The sequence below is a fragment of the Enhydra lutris genome, unplaced genomic scaffold (assembly GCF_002288905.1).
Source record: "Enhydra lutris kenyoni isolate GAN:26980312 unplaced genomic scaffold, ASM228890v2 scaffoldscaffold8, whole genome shotgun sequence".
In the NCBI taxonomy this organism is placed as follows: Eukaryota; Metazoa; Chordata; class Mammalia; order Carnivora; family Mustelidae; genus Enhydra; species Enhydra lutris.
In genome coordinates, this window is record NW_019154092.1 from 16,966,141 (window position 1) to 16,979,678 (window position 13,538).

At 49.4% G+C, this 13,538-nt stretch overlaps 1 protein-coding gene across 1 annotated transcript in view; it reads left to right on the plus strand.

Moving 5' to 3' along the window:
* The window catches only part of LOC111142538 (growth regulation by estrogen in breast cancer 1 like), a 142,488-nt gene that overhangs the window by 102,803 nt on the left and 26,147 nt on the right, over window positions 1–13,538 (plus strand). Inside the window, exons 18-25 of the mRNA XM_022495796.1 lie at window positions 266–381; window positions 987–1,231; window positions 3,906–4,483; window positions 4,698–4,800; window positions 7,556–7,711; window positions 7,989–8,128; window positions 10,300–10,461; window positions 10,627–10,831. Coding sequence (XP_022351504.1) covers window positions 266–381; window positions 987–1,231; window positions 3,906–4,483; window positions 4,698–4,800; window positions 7,556–7,711; window positions 7,989–8,128; window positions 10,300–10,461; window positions 10,627–10,831 — 1,705 coding nt within the window. The remainder of the gene's footprint in view (window positions 1–265; window positions 382–986; window positions 1,232–3,905; window positions 4,484–4,697; window positions 4,801–7,555; window positions 7,712–7,988; window positions 8,129–10,299; window positions 10,462–10,626; window positions 10,832–13,538) is intronic.

Sequence of the window (13,538 nt, forward strand, 5' to 3'; positions counted from 1 at the left end):
CCAAGATCTCCTGTATTATCCTACTGAGATAAAACTGAAGGCCACATTCTTCCAGAGTGCTTTATTATGCTTAAGAGCAATTTAGTATGTGCACGCACACGCATACACACACACACACACACACACACACACACACACACACACACACACACACTGGAAGTCATTTGGAAGCACAAAGGCATATAAAATCTGGACCTAGAAACCTTTTAAGAAGTGGAAACTTAAATAAGGGTTTTAATTTTATCATATGGGTCCCTTTCTACAGACCTGGAGAGGAAATGAACCAGAAGAGTGGACCCCTCGGACATACCAAGATTTAGAAGGTCTGCCTTGTATCGTGATATTAACTGGCAAAGATCCTCTTGGAGAAACCTTTCCCAGGTATGACGCGAACGGTCAGTTCTCATTTTTCATTAGTTGCCTGGCTGAGCCGATGGCTAAAACTCGGCTGACACTTAGCCATTTCACTCGTTGGGCAAGGAAGAAGAGAATCACTTTCTTCAGAGGGAAAAGACACACACCCTTCCTTGCCTCTTTCTTTGGACTTTCCAAAGATTGCCCAGCATTTGGGGGAATGGAAGGTAGCCACAGTGAGAAGTGTTTCCGCATCAAAGCAGGGCCGCCAGAGGGGCAGGGAGGAAAAAAAAATCTGCCCCAAACTGGGATCATTTTATTTGGTTGAAGTGTCTCTTCATCTGCTGTTCCCAAGTTCTGAAGGGCCCAGGGCCTGAGGACGAGAAGGTAGCAACGGCAATAAAGACAGCGCGAGCCGCATGCTGCCAGTGGGTCAGGCATTGCTGCAAACACCTTCCCTGCGTCATCCACACACTCTCACAACAAGCCCTTGAGCCAGGCGCTGTTGTTCTGTTTTATCCTTGGAGAAAAGGAAGCGGCTAGTGCGAGGTCATAACAGCAAGGAGATGACAAAGCTGAGGTTTGACTCCAGGCCAGATGGACTCACCCAAGACACCCTGACTTACTTGCAGGTCTTTGAAGTACTGTGACCTGCGGCTCATCGACTCAAGCTACTTAACTCGCACAGCCTTGGAGCAGGAGGTGGGTCTGGCGTGCTGCTACGTCTCAAAAGAGGTCATCCGGGGCCCCGCTGTTGCCCTGGACCTTAGCGGGAAGGAGCAGGAGAGAGCCACCGCCAGTGAGAATGATGCTGATGAGCTGCTGATCGACCTGGAGAGGCCACAGAGCAACAGTAGTGCTGTCACTGGAACCTCGGGTCAGTGCTTCCTTTTCTCTCTGCAGGGGGCGGGGACGGGAAGGAGGGGGTGGGGAGGCATGACTCACACCCCCCCCCTCCCCCGCACTCATGTCAGAGGAGCCTTCCTTGACTCCGGCATCCTGTTCAGACCTCAGTTCTCCAGGAGAGGTACTTGGAAAACCTAACTCTTGAACTGCCTCAAAATACTTCTCTGGGCAAACATTTAATGAAGAGTTTGGTAATGAGCTAAGTATAATAAATTTTACCAACCCCATTTTCCCTAGTCTTTTCCACCCTTAATCACCTCAGGGATATTATACATCTGATATTTGCACAGAAGCCTTCTTTTCCTTCTAGATCTGAAAGCTGTGAAGTTTGTGTTCATTGGCTTAGTACCTGGCACAGTGTTTGAATGAATGAATGAGTGAGTGAGTGAATGAATGAATGAATGACTTTTATAAGCAGTTAATGGCAAGTGTTGGTAGATCAAAGGCTACTCTGGGGTCACTGGCTGTGCTGACCCACCATGCAGCCTGCCAGCCCCTCTCCCGGAGGGTTACTGAAAGGGCCTGTGGCCGTGCCCAGCATGAGCTGTCTTCTGATAAATTATATTACAGCAAATGCAGCAATTTCCTTTTTTTTTTTTTCTCATTAGGAAAGTAATAAAACTCAACATAGAAAACTTGGAGAATGTAACAAAAGATAGAGAAGAGGTTAAAAATAAAAACTCCAGGGGCACCTGGGTGGCTCAGTGGGTTAAGCCTCTGCCTTTGGCTCAGGTCATGATCTCAAGGTCCTGGGATCGAGCCCCACATCAGGCTCTCTGCTCAGCGGGGAGCCTGCTTCTCCCTCTCTCTGCCTGCTTGTGATCTGTCAAATAAATAAATAAAATCTTTAAAAAAAAAAATCAAAACTCCAGGGTGCCCAGCTGGCTCAGTCAATAGAGCATGAGACTCTTGATCTTGGGGTTGTGAGTTTGAGCCCCACATTGGGGATGAAGATTACTTCTAACAATAAATAGGGGCACCTGGGTGGCTCAGTTGGCTACGTATCTGCCTTCAGCTCTGGTCATGATCCCAGAGTCCTGGGATTGAGCCCCGCATTAGGCTCCCTGCTCAGTGGGAGTCTGCTTCTCCCTCTGCCCCCCACCCCAGCATGTGTGCAAGCTCTCTCCCCCTCAAATAAAATCTTTAAAATAAATGAATAAATAAAATAAAAATGAAAACTCCACAACTAGAGATCACCATGAACATTCTTCTTTCCCACATCCCCCCTTTTCCATCATCCTAACACATACACACAAACACACATACAACCTCAAGTGGAAAGCGGCCTTAGTGTGTCTGTTCATCCTGGCAGCTGCTGTCGAATGGCTGTGAGAATTGAAGAGGCAGAGTCATCTGAGGGGCTGTCTGTGTTGATAGGGACCCTCAGCCTGGAGAGCATGAAGACTATTCTACTGGGTGTGCAGAGCTGCTGCCTCAGCCAGGGGTCAGGACTGTACCTTTCTCTACACACCCCCCCAACTCCAGGCTCCCCAGAGATTTGGGGGATAGTGAAGAGTACCAGAGGGGAAGGGGAACTATCACATCTGGGAGTTTCTGGATACCAGCATCAGCGAGGGAGAGGTGAGGGGGTGTTTACCTCCTTACTGGGGCTTTTTAATAGAGCCCCCCTTTACCTGCACTTCCAGAGCTGCCCCCAAGGCTCACATAACCTTAGCCTTGCTCCCATTAACTGGCAAAAAGGTCATGGCTTGCCTTCCGCTGTTTAGCTTTCCTCCCTCTAGGGACAACCTGACCTGCCTGTGCTCGCACCACTGAGCACACATCCCTCAGCCTTGGGCTGACTCGAAGGGTCCTTGGGAAAGCTCACTGGCCAAAGTGTGCAGGCTCCAAAGGTCAAGGCTGTGAGGGGGGAAAAGCAGGTTTTTGTATAAGATGGAAGGACACAAAAGTCAGATGAGCAAGTGGAGCAACTTGGTTGCAAGAGCGTCTGGTTCCTGGCTGTCCTCTGGGATCCCCTGAGGTTGGGATTTGACCGACGTGCCTAGCAGCACCAGTCTGAGCTCAGAGAAGGCCGTTAGGCCTGAACATAGGAGCTTTTGGTTTGTCCACAAATGCAAGAGTGGCTGACCCATCAGAGGGGAAGACATATTTGAAGTGAATTGGCCAAGTGCACAGACGAAAGCAAGACCATTGAGTGTAGATCATGCCTCACATCCTCTCTCACACAGAGACTTTCCCCACGCTGGTTTGGGCATCCATGGAAGTGGCTACAGCCTGGGGAACTTCTCCACAAGCAGAAGTGTGAGACCCTTGGACCCCAGCAGGTGGCAGATGCCCTGGGGCAGGACTGGAACTTGGAGCCTGTATGGGTCAGGGTCCGGAATGAATCAGGAGGCATATCCAAATGAGGTCACCGAGGAGAGTTTAATAACATTATGCCATTTACAAAGATGGGGGTAGGATTTAGAAAAGGAGCTGTAGGTAATTATACCTGGGGGTATAATTACTTCCAGGGCGCCCTGAGCACCCTGGGCCCAAGGAAGCCAGCAGAGGAAGCAGCATCTGGGACTGGAGAGGCCACAGCCCTCGGGAAGAAAGTCAGTCTAGCCTACTCCGCACGCAGGGAGGAGCCAAGGAATAAATAGCCGAGCCCTGCTGATGGAGGGTATGGCGTCCTCTTCCAGGCTCCATCATGGAGAACGGGGTGAGCTCTTCCAGCACCGCCGACAAGTCCCAGAAGCTGTCACTGACCCCCAGCTTCCAGAGCCCAGCCAACAGCATGGGGCTGGATGAAGGGGTCTCCACGGGCACAGCGGGAGCTGGGGAGACCCTGAAGCAGGAGTGCGATTCCCTCGGCCCCCAGATGGCCAGCAGCACCACCTCCAAGCCGTCCTCGTCCTCCTCCTCCTCGGGCCCCCGGGCCCTAGCGTGGCCCGGGCAGCCGCCCCAGGGCTGCAGGGGCCTGCACGCCACCCTGCCCCCGATCGTGATCTTATCGAAGGCGGCCTACAGCCTGCTGGGCTCCCCGCGAGGAGGCAAGCCGCCCGCGTCCTCCTCGCTGCTGCCGCACGCGGACGTGGCTTGGGTGAGCTCCCTGCGGCCGCTGCTGCACAAGGACATGAGCAGCGAGGAGCAGTCCCTCTACTACCGGCAGTGGACCTCGGCTCGACAGCACCACGCCGACTTCAGCAACCAGCCGGACCCCGCTTCCGGCGCCCGCACCTGCCACCCCCGGCGGCTGCTGCTGACCGGCCCCCCTCAGGTAGGCCCGCGGCCCCCAAGGAGGAATGGAGCCGGCGAGCCGCGCGAGCGGGGGTGCGTGTGGGGGCGGGGGTGGGAATGACCCAGAGCCATGAGGTCTTCGCTCGGGCCTCAGGGGCAGGAGAGATCCAAGAGCCCAGGTGTGAAATCTCGTCTCTCTTCTCCTTCGCTCTCCACCCCTCCCCCTCCCCAACTAAAAAAAACGCTTCCCTCAGGTGGGAAAGACCGGCTCCTACCTGCAGTTCCTTAGGATCCTCTTCCGCATGCTCATCAGGCTCCTGGAGGTGGACGTGTATGATGAGGGAGAGATCAACACGGGTGAGTTCCGAACCCCGGCAGTGTGGGGTTGCGGGCGGAGATACGAGACACTGACCCCAACTCGCCTTGCGGGGCCTCCGGGGGGCCTGACGTGCAGGGTTATCCGGAGGCCGAGGGCTCCGTGCTAGCAAACGGCTGTGAGGGCACGGCGGCCACTTTTTAGTTAAGTTGGTGGAGTCTTCCACCCCTGCTGGCCTCCCCTCTCAACCCCCGGCAGGAGGCAGGGCGAAGAGACATCTTAGAAGGCCCTGGTAGGTGGATTAATTGCTTCTATGGGTTTAAAATTCACTTGCAGTGTTCTGCTTAGGGTCCAGGGCGTGCCTGATACTCGCTGGTTACTCCTGCTTTAACAGCAGGCTCTGAGCCAAGGTACATGGATTCCTATAATGAAATTAAAACTGCGCAGAACGAAACCTAGCGCCATAAACCCCTTCTCGTTCACAGTAAGATGGAGGAGCTGGTGCTTGACAGCGCCGTGGGGGCTGGTTTTTTTGTTTTTGTTTTTTAAGATTTTATTTATTTATTTGACAGAAATTACAAGTAGGCAGAGAGGGAAGCAGGCTCCCCGCTGAGCAGAGAGCCCGATGTGGGGGCTCCATCCCAGGACCCTGAGATGGTGACCTGAGGTGAAGGCAGAGGTTTAACCCAGTGAGCCACCCAGGCACCCCGTGGGGGCTGGTTTTAAGAAGATTATCTCCCACCCTCTTCTGCCTGTATCCCCTTTCCCAACCCTTCCTGGCCAGCGGTCACCAGTGGGAGCGTTCCAAGGTAGCCCACCCAGCAAAGCCAGAAAGCGAGTGTGAGCAGGGATCAGCCAGCATTAGTTCTCTAGCCGAGGACAGCGTGGCCTCAGAACTGGGGCTTCATGCTTGGAGCAATGGCCTGTGCTGGAAGGGAGAGCAGGCGAGCAATAGGGGTAATCAGACAGAAGCTTTTCCACGGGCCTCAAAGATGAGTCTGGAAAAAGGAAAGGCTTTGGCCTCTTCTGTCAGATTGGCCCTCAGACCTCACCCCACTTGCTTGTTCTAAATAGTTAGATCTGAGACAAGCCCAAAGGACTAGTTCAGTCCAGAGCATGACTAAGCAAAATCAGCCATATCTTAATCATTTTATTACCACTTTTGGCCCTATTTCCACTTCTCACAAGCTCATATTCCTGATTGCAAACACATACATGCAATCCCATCTTCCCACCCGCCTCTCCTTGTTTGTGTCCCCGCCTGAGCTGCACCAGACCCCCAGGCCCACCACAGAGCAGACCCAGAGCTCCAGGTTGGCCTCGAAACACTTAGGGCTGCGGAGAGGGGACTGGGACCAAGAGGACAAAGGCAGACAGACAAGGAAAGAGGAAACTGTCATTTCACCAATCTTCCCACAAAGTCCCCGGGCGCCACAAGGCAACGACACCTTTAATTTTCTCCTCAGATCCCGTTCTGGGGATCTCCTCTAGGGCTTTAACCTGTGTAATGGGCTCTGAGACAATCTGCCACAGCTGGGGCAACAGGCAAACCCGGCCTTTGTAGTGAGACATGTGGTTAGTCTGGCTTTATTCCTTCTACCTCAGTTCAGTGCAGGCGAATGTGATGCTGCTCTGGAGAACCACGATGATATTTAAAACAAAACAAAACAAAAAAACTAGAATAAGCTTTGAGTTTTAATTATTTTTTTAAAAGATTTTATTTATTTATTTGAGAGAGGGCGTGAGCGCGAGCAGGGGGAGGGGCAGAGGGAAAGGAAGAAACAGACTCTCCATTGGGCAGGGATGCTGGAAGCAGGACCTGAGCTGAAGGCAGAGGCTTAACCACCTGAGCTACCCATGTGCCCCAAGTTTGGGGTTTTAAATAAAATGCAAACTTTAGCTCAGGGATATAAAAATAAATGATACTGTGTTCGAAAAATAATAGCTATACTTGTAGTCTTTAGGCTTTCTTTTTTTTTAAGCTTTTCTCTTTCTCCCTTTGTCTTAAGCTTTTGGATCTTATGAATTTTACCAATAATGACAATAACTATCCTCTATTGGATAGCCCCCTTCGCCAGCCATGTCTGAGCACTTTCAGTGCACCTTCTGGAATTCTTACAGTCACCGGGCTCCCTGGGAGCTGGGGGCCGTGGCTGCAGGTGTGAAGTAGGAAGGAGCGGTCTGCACTCACACCTGAGGCTACTAGCTCTCCAGCCCGACTGCGTGTTGGAGCCACCTAAGCAGCTTTAACTGCCGTGACAGGTGTCTGGGGACTAAAGGCGATTGTGGGGGTGGTGGCCTAAGCACGGGGATTTTTTTTTTTACAAGCTCCCAGGTGATTCTCCCATGCAGCAGACACTGGGAATCTTGTTCAGTGCATCCCAAAAATCTCTTAGGCTGTCAATATCTTAAAATTCCACAGTGAAAACTGTGAGGGAGAATTTAGATCACCCAAAATCAAATAAGCTTTCCAGACCATTTTGGGAGCTGGGATGGGAGACTAGTCGATCTCCTAGAAGCGGGAGTTGGCGGACCAGATCTGTAGAGATTCATGGAACCTCGCTGGAACCAGCGAGGCCATGAGTCCCTCCTGCTAGAGGGCATTTTTCCCTCCTGGGCCTGAAGGGATAAATCTGGGCCCCTCTGCCCTGAGACATGGGAGATCATTTTTCACAAATGCCTTTGTCCACCCATCTGGGAGTCATGCCTAAAACCTCTCGTTCCTGACACTTGGGAGGACGGCTGGGGCGCTGGTCAGTCTGGCTGCTCTGCGCACTTTCTTTCTTCTTGTCCTAGATCACAGTGAAAGCAGTGAGGTCAGCCAGTCAGAGGGAGAGCCCTGGCCTGACATCGAGAGCTTCAGTAAAATGCCCTTTGACGTCAGCGTTCACGATCCCAAGTACCGTTTGATGACCCTGGTCTATACGGAGAAGCTGGCAGGGGTCAAGCAAGGTCAGTGCAAGCAGAGCTGGGCGTGCCTCTCTGCAGGCCACAGGGCACCTACATCCAGGCAGAGAAATCTCTCATTGAGAGAAATTTAAAGGAATTCTCCTCTTTGCTTTTCACTTCTCTTGCACATGTATTGACCACCTTTTACTTTTCGTAGCTGACTTCGCGGGCCTAAGTTATAGAATCCTCAGAAGAGCCTTTCAGGGAGTGGGGGACTTTTTTCCCAGGAGTAGGGGCTCCATGCATATCATGGCAAGGTTTTTTGCCCCTTGATACACAGAAGCAATAAAGGATGCCAAAGCCGAGGAGCCCAGGAAGCGAGGAACGGTGTCCATGATGCTGACCAAGTACGCGGCCTACAACACCTTCCACCACTGCGAGCAATGCCAGCAGTACATGGACTTCACCTCTGCCTCCCAGGTGTGGCCCTTTGTCCTTGCCTGTCGCCCAACGTGGATCTTGTGAGTCAGGACTGAAAAATACGGCTCCCAGTCTTAGGCCCTAGACAGAGGACACCTCATTTACAAAATGGAGCCGCTCATTTGTGAACAGAATGTGGGAAGTGATTAAATTAACATTACCGTGAGCTTATTAGGATGGTGGGCAGGGGGAGAAGAAGGGAGAGAAAGAAGCTTGAGTTTTAGCCTCTGAAGTCATTCCATGGAAATGGTTCCATGTGTCCCATTGAGGTTAGCTGTTATCTGTGATCCTGAAAAAGATTTGGTGAGAGGGTTGTTGACAAAAATGGTGCTGTTACCTAACAAGTCCACAGGGTGTGCCCTTTGAGCTGGAAACAGGTCTGCTGATCTGCACGGACAAGTCATATCCTGACTCCAGTGTGGTGTGATTTTGATCCCTAGGCATACAGAGGAGTCAATATTTATCTTTTATTGAGAGAGAACTGAGAGGTAGAACCACAGAAGATGAGCCAATACTCCATAGTCATTGGCTTCTTCTTGGCCAGAGCAACTATAAACACAAAAGGTGGGAAAGGCAACAAAGACAGTAGTCCAGAGCCCATGTAGGGGATAAGTTCTATGTTACTTTCTCCCACTTTACATTCTTGATTTTTATGGCTTGGTTCTGAACACCTAGAACAGCTCTTCCTTCCCGTAGGACATGCTGATGGGACTTCCCCCAAACTTGCTTCTGGTCTGAAGGACCAGGTCTTTACCTTTTTCCCACAAGGTGCCAGAAGGGATATACTGAAAAACTGGATTGATCATTCTGCTCTTCTAATACAAGTTACCTTTTATGTCCCATTTGTTTTCTTGGTGTTCTTGAAAACTTTGGGTGGGTCAGTTTGTAACCAACTCACAATGCTTTACAGAATATAGAAGATTCAAGGCCCCAGTCTATAAATCATCAGCTTTTAGAAAATTATTAAAAATCCTCCATCTGTGTAGTTAGTTTCTATGATTGTAGTACTCACTAAGTAGTATATTCCCACACTTGTGAAGCAGAATGAACTAGAATTTAAGGGAATAATTACAATACTTTTTTCCTATGAAATATAATATTTAGGTTAAAACTCTTGGGAAATCTACCTGATTTCTAGCTGCTGCTGAAAACTGATGCTATCCTTTCGTGAACCCCAAATACTGTCATAAAGACCTTTATGTAATTATTCACTAAGATGGGTTACTGAGAGAGTATGTGAACTTTATTATTTTTTTAAAGATGTATTTATTTCTTTTCAGAGTGGGGAGGGGCAACAGGAGAGGGTGAGACAGAATCCCAAGCAGACTCCATGCTGAGCAAAGACCCCAAAGAGGGGCTCAATCCCACAACCCTGAGATCACGACCTGAGCCAAAATCAAGAGTCGGATGTTTATCTGACTAAGCCACCCAGGCATCCCGAGCATTTGAACTTTGAAGCAAAAATAATTTTATTTTTTTAAGCTCTACACTCAACATGGGACTTGAACCCATGACCCCAAAATCAAGAGTCACGAGCTATACTGACTGAGCCAGCCCAGGTGCCCCAACTTTCTGGCGGTTTAAAAAATAAATCAGATTTATATTTGCTTTCAGTAAGTCCAGTGGTCTTTTCCTGGAACCCAGAGTTCTAGGTTAAGTGACTATTCAAACTCCGTCAGTTTCTACTATAGCTAGGAAAGATGGGGCCACAGAGGCATTTTAGTGATGTTGGCCTAATGTTTTACCTAGAAAAATGATATTTATTTAGCCTGACTCACATAAATGAAAGTGATTTTCCCCTTTAACTGGGCACCTTTGAAAATGTTCAGAGAGCAGGACATCCCACAGGGATATTTAACCTCTGCATAAAACCGAGTGGTAGCGGTTCTAAGAATATGAGGAATGCAAAAACCGTGCCAAGCAACAGAAACTTCTCCACCCTCAGGGAGGCTGTGTAGGGGGCAAGACGCTGGGCTCTCACGTCACTGATAGTGACTAAAAGATGAAGCATTTGCCTTTCCTGCTCTTCTGATGTTGTGGGCACAAGCAGCTCTGGTGGCCTGGAGAAGGATCGGCTCAGTTTGCCTCTCTTAAAAACAACCTTAATGACTGGTCTGGGAGTTTGCAAACCATGAGCTCACATCCCCTTCCTTCCTTCTTTACAAACACAGATGTCTGACTCCACTCTTCACGCATTCACGTTCTCTTCCTCTATGCTGGGAGAAGAGGTGCAGCTCTATTTCATCATTCCCAAGTCCAAAGAGAGTCATTTTGTCTTCAGCAAGCAGGGCAAACACCTGGAGAGCATGCGGCTGCCCCTGGTGTCAGACAAGGTGGGTGACAGTGTCTGGATGCGAACGTTGCTTTCAGACCAACAGACCCAACATACTAGATTGGGTTCTCCAAACTTCTTAAATCTAAGGGTTTTAATTTCCCTTTTTGGTCTCTGGTTCTTTTTTTTTTTTTTCTTTTTTTTTTTTTTTTTTCCCTTTCAGCAGAATTTGAATGCAGTCAAGAGCCCTATTTTCACTCCTTCCAGTGGTCGCCATGAGCACGGACTCCTAAACCTCTTTCATGCCATGGAGGGTATCAGCCACCTGCACCTTCTGGTGGTCAAAGAATACGAGATGCCTCTGTACCGCAAGTACTGGCCCAACCACATCATGCTGGTGCTCCCTGGGATGTTCAATAACGCAGGCGTGGGTAAGGGGCCCCCCGGGGTGCGGAGAGGGGCTGCAAGATCAAGGGACCTCCTTTCTCCGCACGGGAGACTTCCAGAGGTTCCCCAGCCTCTAGAAAGAATCCTATCCGCCGGACCAAAGGACTTTTGATTCTTCTTTAAAGTTGAGTTTTCCTTTCCCTTTATCTGCAGTTTAGCAATATTTTAACTTCCGAGGGCTAGTAGTTGAAGAAGTCACTGGTAGATTAAGCGTTCCGGGAAGGGCTTGGGATTCTTCCCAGAGTCGGTTGCCAATCTTCCAGGACTGAGCCCCTTGTGGCAGGAGTGGAACAATGAGGAGGAGGGGAGCTAGCACCTCACTACAGTCCGGAGGGATCTGGAGGTGTCCCCGAGTCATTGCTAATCATTTTAAAGGCACGTGGCAAGTTCTAAGAGGGGGTCTGTACAACCAGAAATTGGAAGCATCATTACTGTGTATGGCAGTCATCTTAAAAGTACGTGGACAGGGGCGCCTGGGTGGCTCAGTGGGTTAAGCCGCTGCCTTCGGCTCAGGTCATGATCTCAGGGTCCTGGGATTGAGCCCCGCATCGGGCTCTCTGCTCAGCAAGGAGTTGCTTCCTCCTCTCTCTCTGCCTGCCTCTCTGCCTGCTTGTGATCTCTGTCTGTCAAATAAATAAACAAAATCTTAAAAAAAAAAAAAAAAAGTACCTGGACAAAGTCCTTCCTACTTTTCCCCATGGAGTTTAAGAGCAATGGGCTGAGTCATCAAAGGAGCACATGGTTATCTGAGCGTGTGACAGAGCTGTGGAGGTAGGAGACCTCCAGTTGGATTCAGAGCTGTGTGTCTGGTCACTTCCTGCATCGCAGTTCTTAACCGTATGCCCCATCTGCTCCTGTGAGTGTTTGCAGTCTCCGCAGGACTGAAGACCAACAGTTGCTCATTGATACTCTAGAGGGATGTAGGAACATCCTGCCCAGAAACAGAGAATGCAGAGGAGACCTGAGTAGTTTCTCTAGATCTCTAAATCTACACTCTTCTCCAGGTTCTTATCTTCTCTCATCCCCGCACCCAGCACCAACACCACCCCCACCCCACCCACCATCTCTCTCTCCGACAATCTGTCCACCTCTCTCCCTTCCTTCTTAAGTCTCGTCTCTTGTTCTCCCTTCCATCCCTTTTCATTTCCTTAAAGTTTAGCCTTAATATGGGATTAAAATATTTTCAAAAACTAGTTTTGAATATGATTTTATTTTCCATATTTATGACTTTATATCAAGTGGATTAAGGTTTTTACATATTCCTGGTCATCTGTCCTCTCCAAAACCACAAATCCACAAACTAACTCGAATATTTCTCCATATGAATATGATCCTCAAATTACCCCCCTTCTCTGCCTTACCAGTCTTTAGGTGAATTTCCTCATCCCAGATCTGAATGAATTTGCTTAATGCCAGTTTTGCCATTTTTGCAATAATTTGAGAAACTAACATATATGCCAATGACGTACATGCAAACTATTTTTAATTTTTAATTTTTTTATTTGGAAAAAAACAGCATAAAATTTACCATCTTAGCCATTTAAAAAAAATTTTTTTTTAAAGATTTTATTTATTTATTTGACAGAGATCACAAGTAGGCAGAAAGGCAGGCAGAGAGAGAGGAGGAAGCAGGCTCCCTGCCGAGCAGAGAGCCCAATGTGGGGCTTGATCCCAGGACTGGAAGTCATTTGGAAGCACAAAGGCATATAAAATCTGGACCTAGAAACCTTTTAAGAAGTGGAAACTTAAATAAGGGTTTTAATTTTATCATATGGGTCCCTTTCTACAGACCTGGAGAGGAAATGAACCAGAAGAGTGGACCCCTCGGACATACCAAGATTTAGAAGGTCTGCCTTGTATCGTGATATTAACTGGCAAAGATCCTCTTGGAGAAACCTTTCCCAGGTATGACGCGAACGGTCAGTTCTCATTTTTCATTAGTTGCCTGGCTGAGCCGATGGCTAAAACTCGGCTGACACTTAGCCATTTCACTCGTTGGGCAAGGAAGAAGAGAATCACTTTCTTCAGAGGGAAAAGACACACACCCTTCCTTGCCTCTTTCTTTGGACTTTCCAAAGATTGCCCAGCATTTGGGGGAATGGAAGGTAGCCACAGTGAGAAGTGTTTCCGCATCAAAGCAGGGCCGCCAGAGGGGCAGGGAGGAAAAAAAAATCTGCCCCAAACTGGGATCATTTTATTTGGTTGAAGTGTCTCTTCATCTGCTGTTCCCAAGTTCTGAAGGGCCCAGGGCCTGAGGACGAGAAGGTAGCAACGGCAATAAAGACAGCGCGAGCCGCATGCTGCCAGTGGGTCAGGCATTGCTGCAAACACCTTCCCTGCGTCATCCACACACTCTCACAACAAGCCCTTGAGCCAGGCGCTGTTGTTCTGTTTTATCCTTGGAGAAAAGGAAGCGGCTAGTGCGAGGTCATAACAGCAAGGAGATGACAAAGCTGAGGTTTGACTCCAGGCCAGATGGACTCACCCAAGACACCCTGACTTACTTGCAGGTCTTTGAAGTACTGTGACCTGCGGCTCATCGACTCAAGCTACTTAACTCGCACAGCCTTGGAGCAGGAGGTGGGTCTGGCGTGCTGCTACGTCTCAAAAGAGGTCATCCGGGGCCCCGCTGTTGCCCTGGACCTTAGCGGGAAGGAGCAGGAGAGAGCCACCGCCAGTGAGAATGATGCT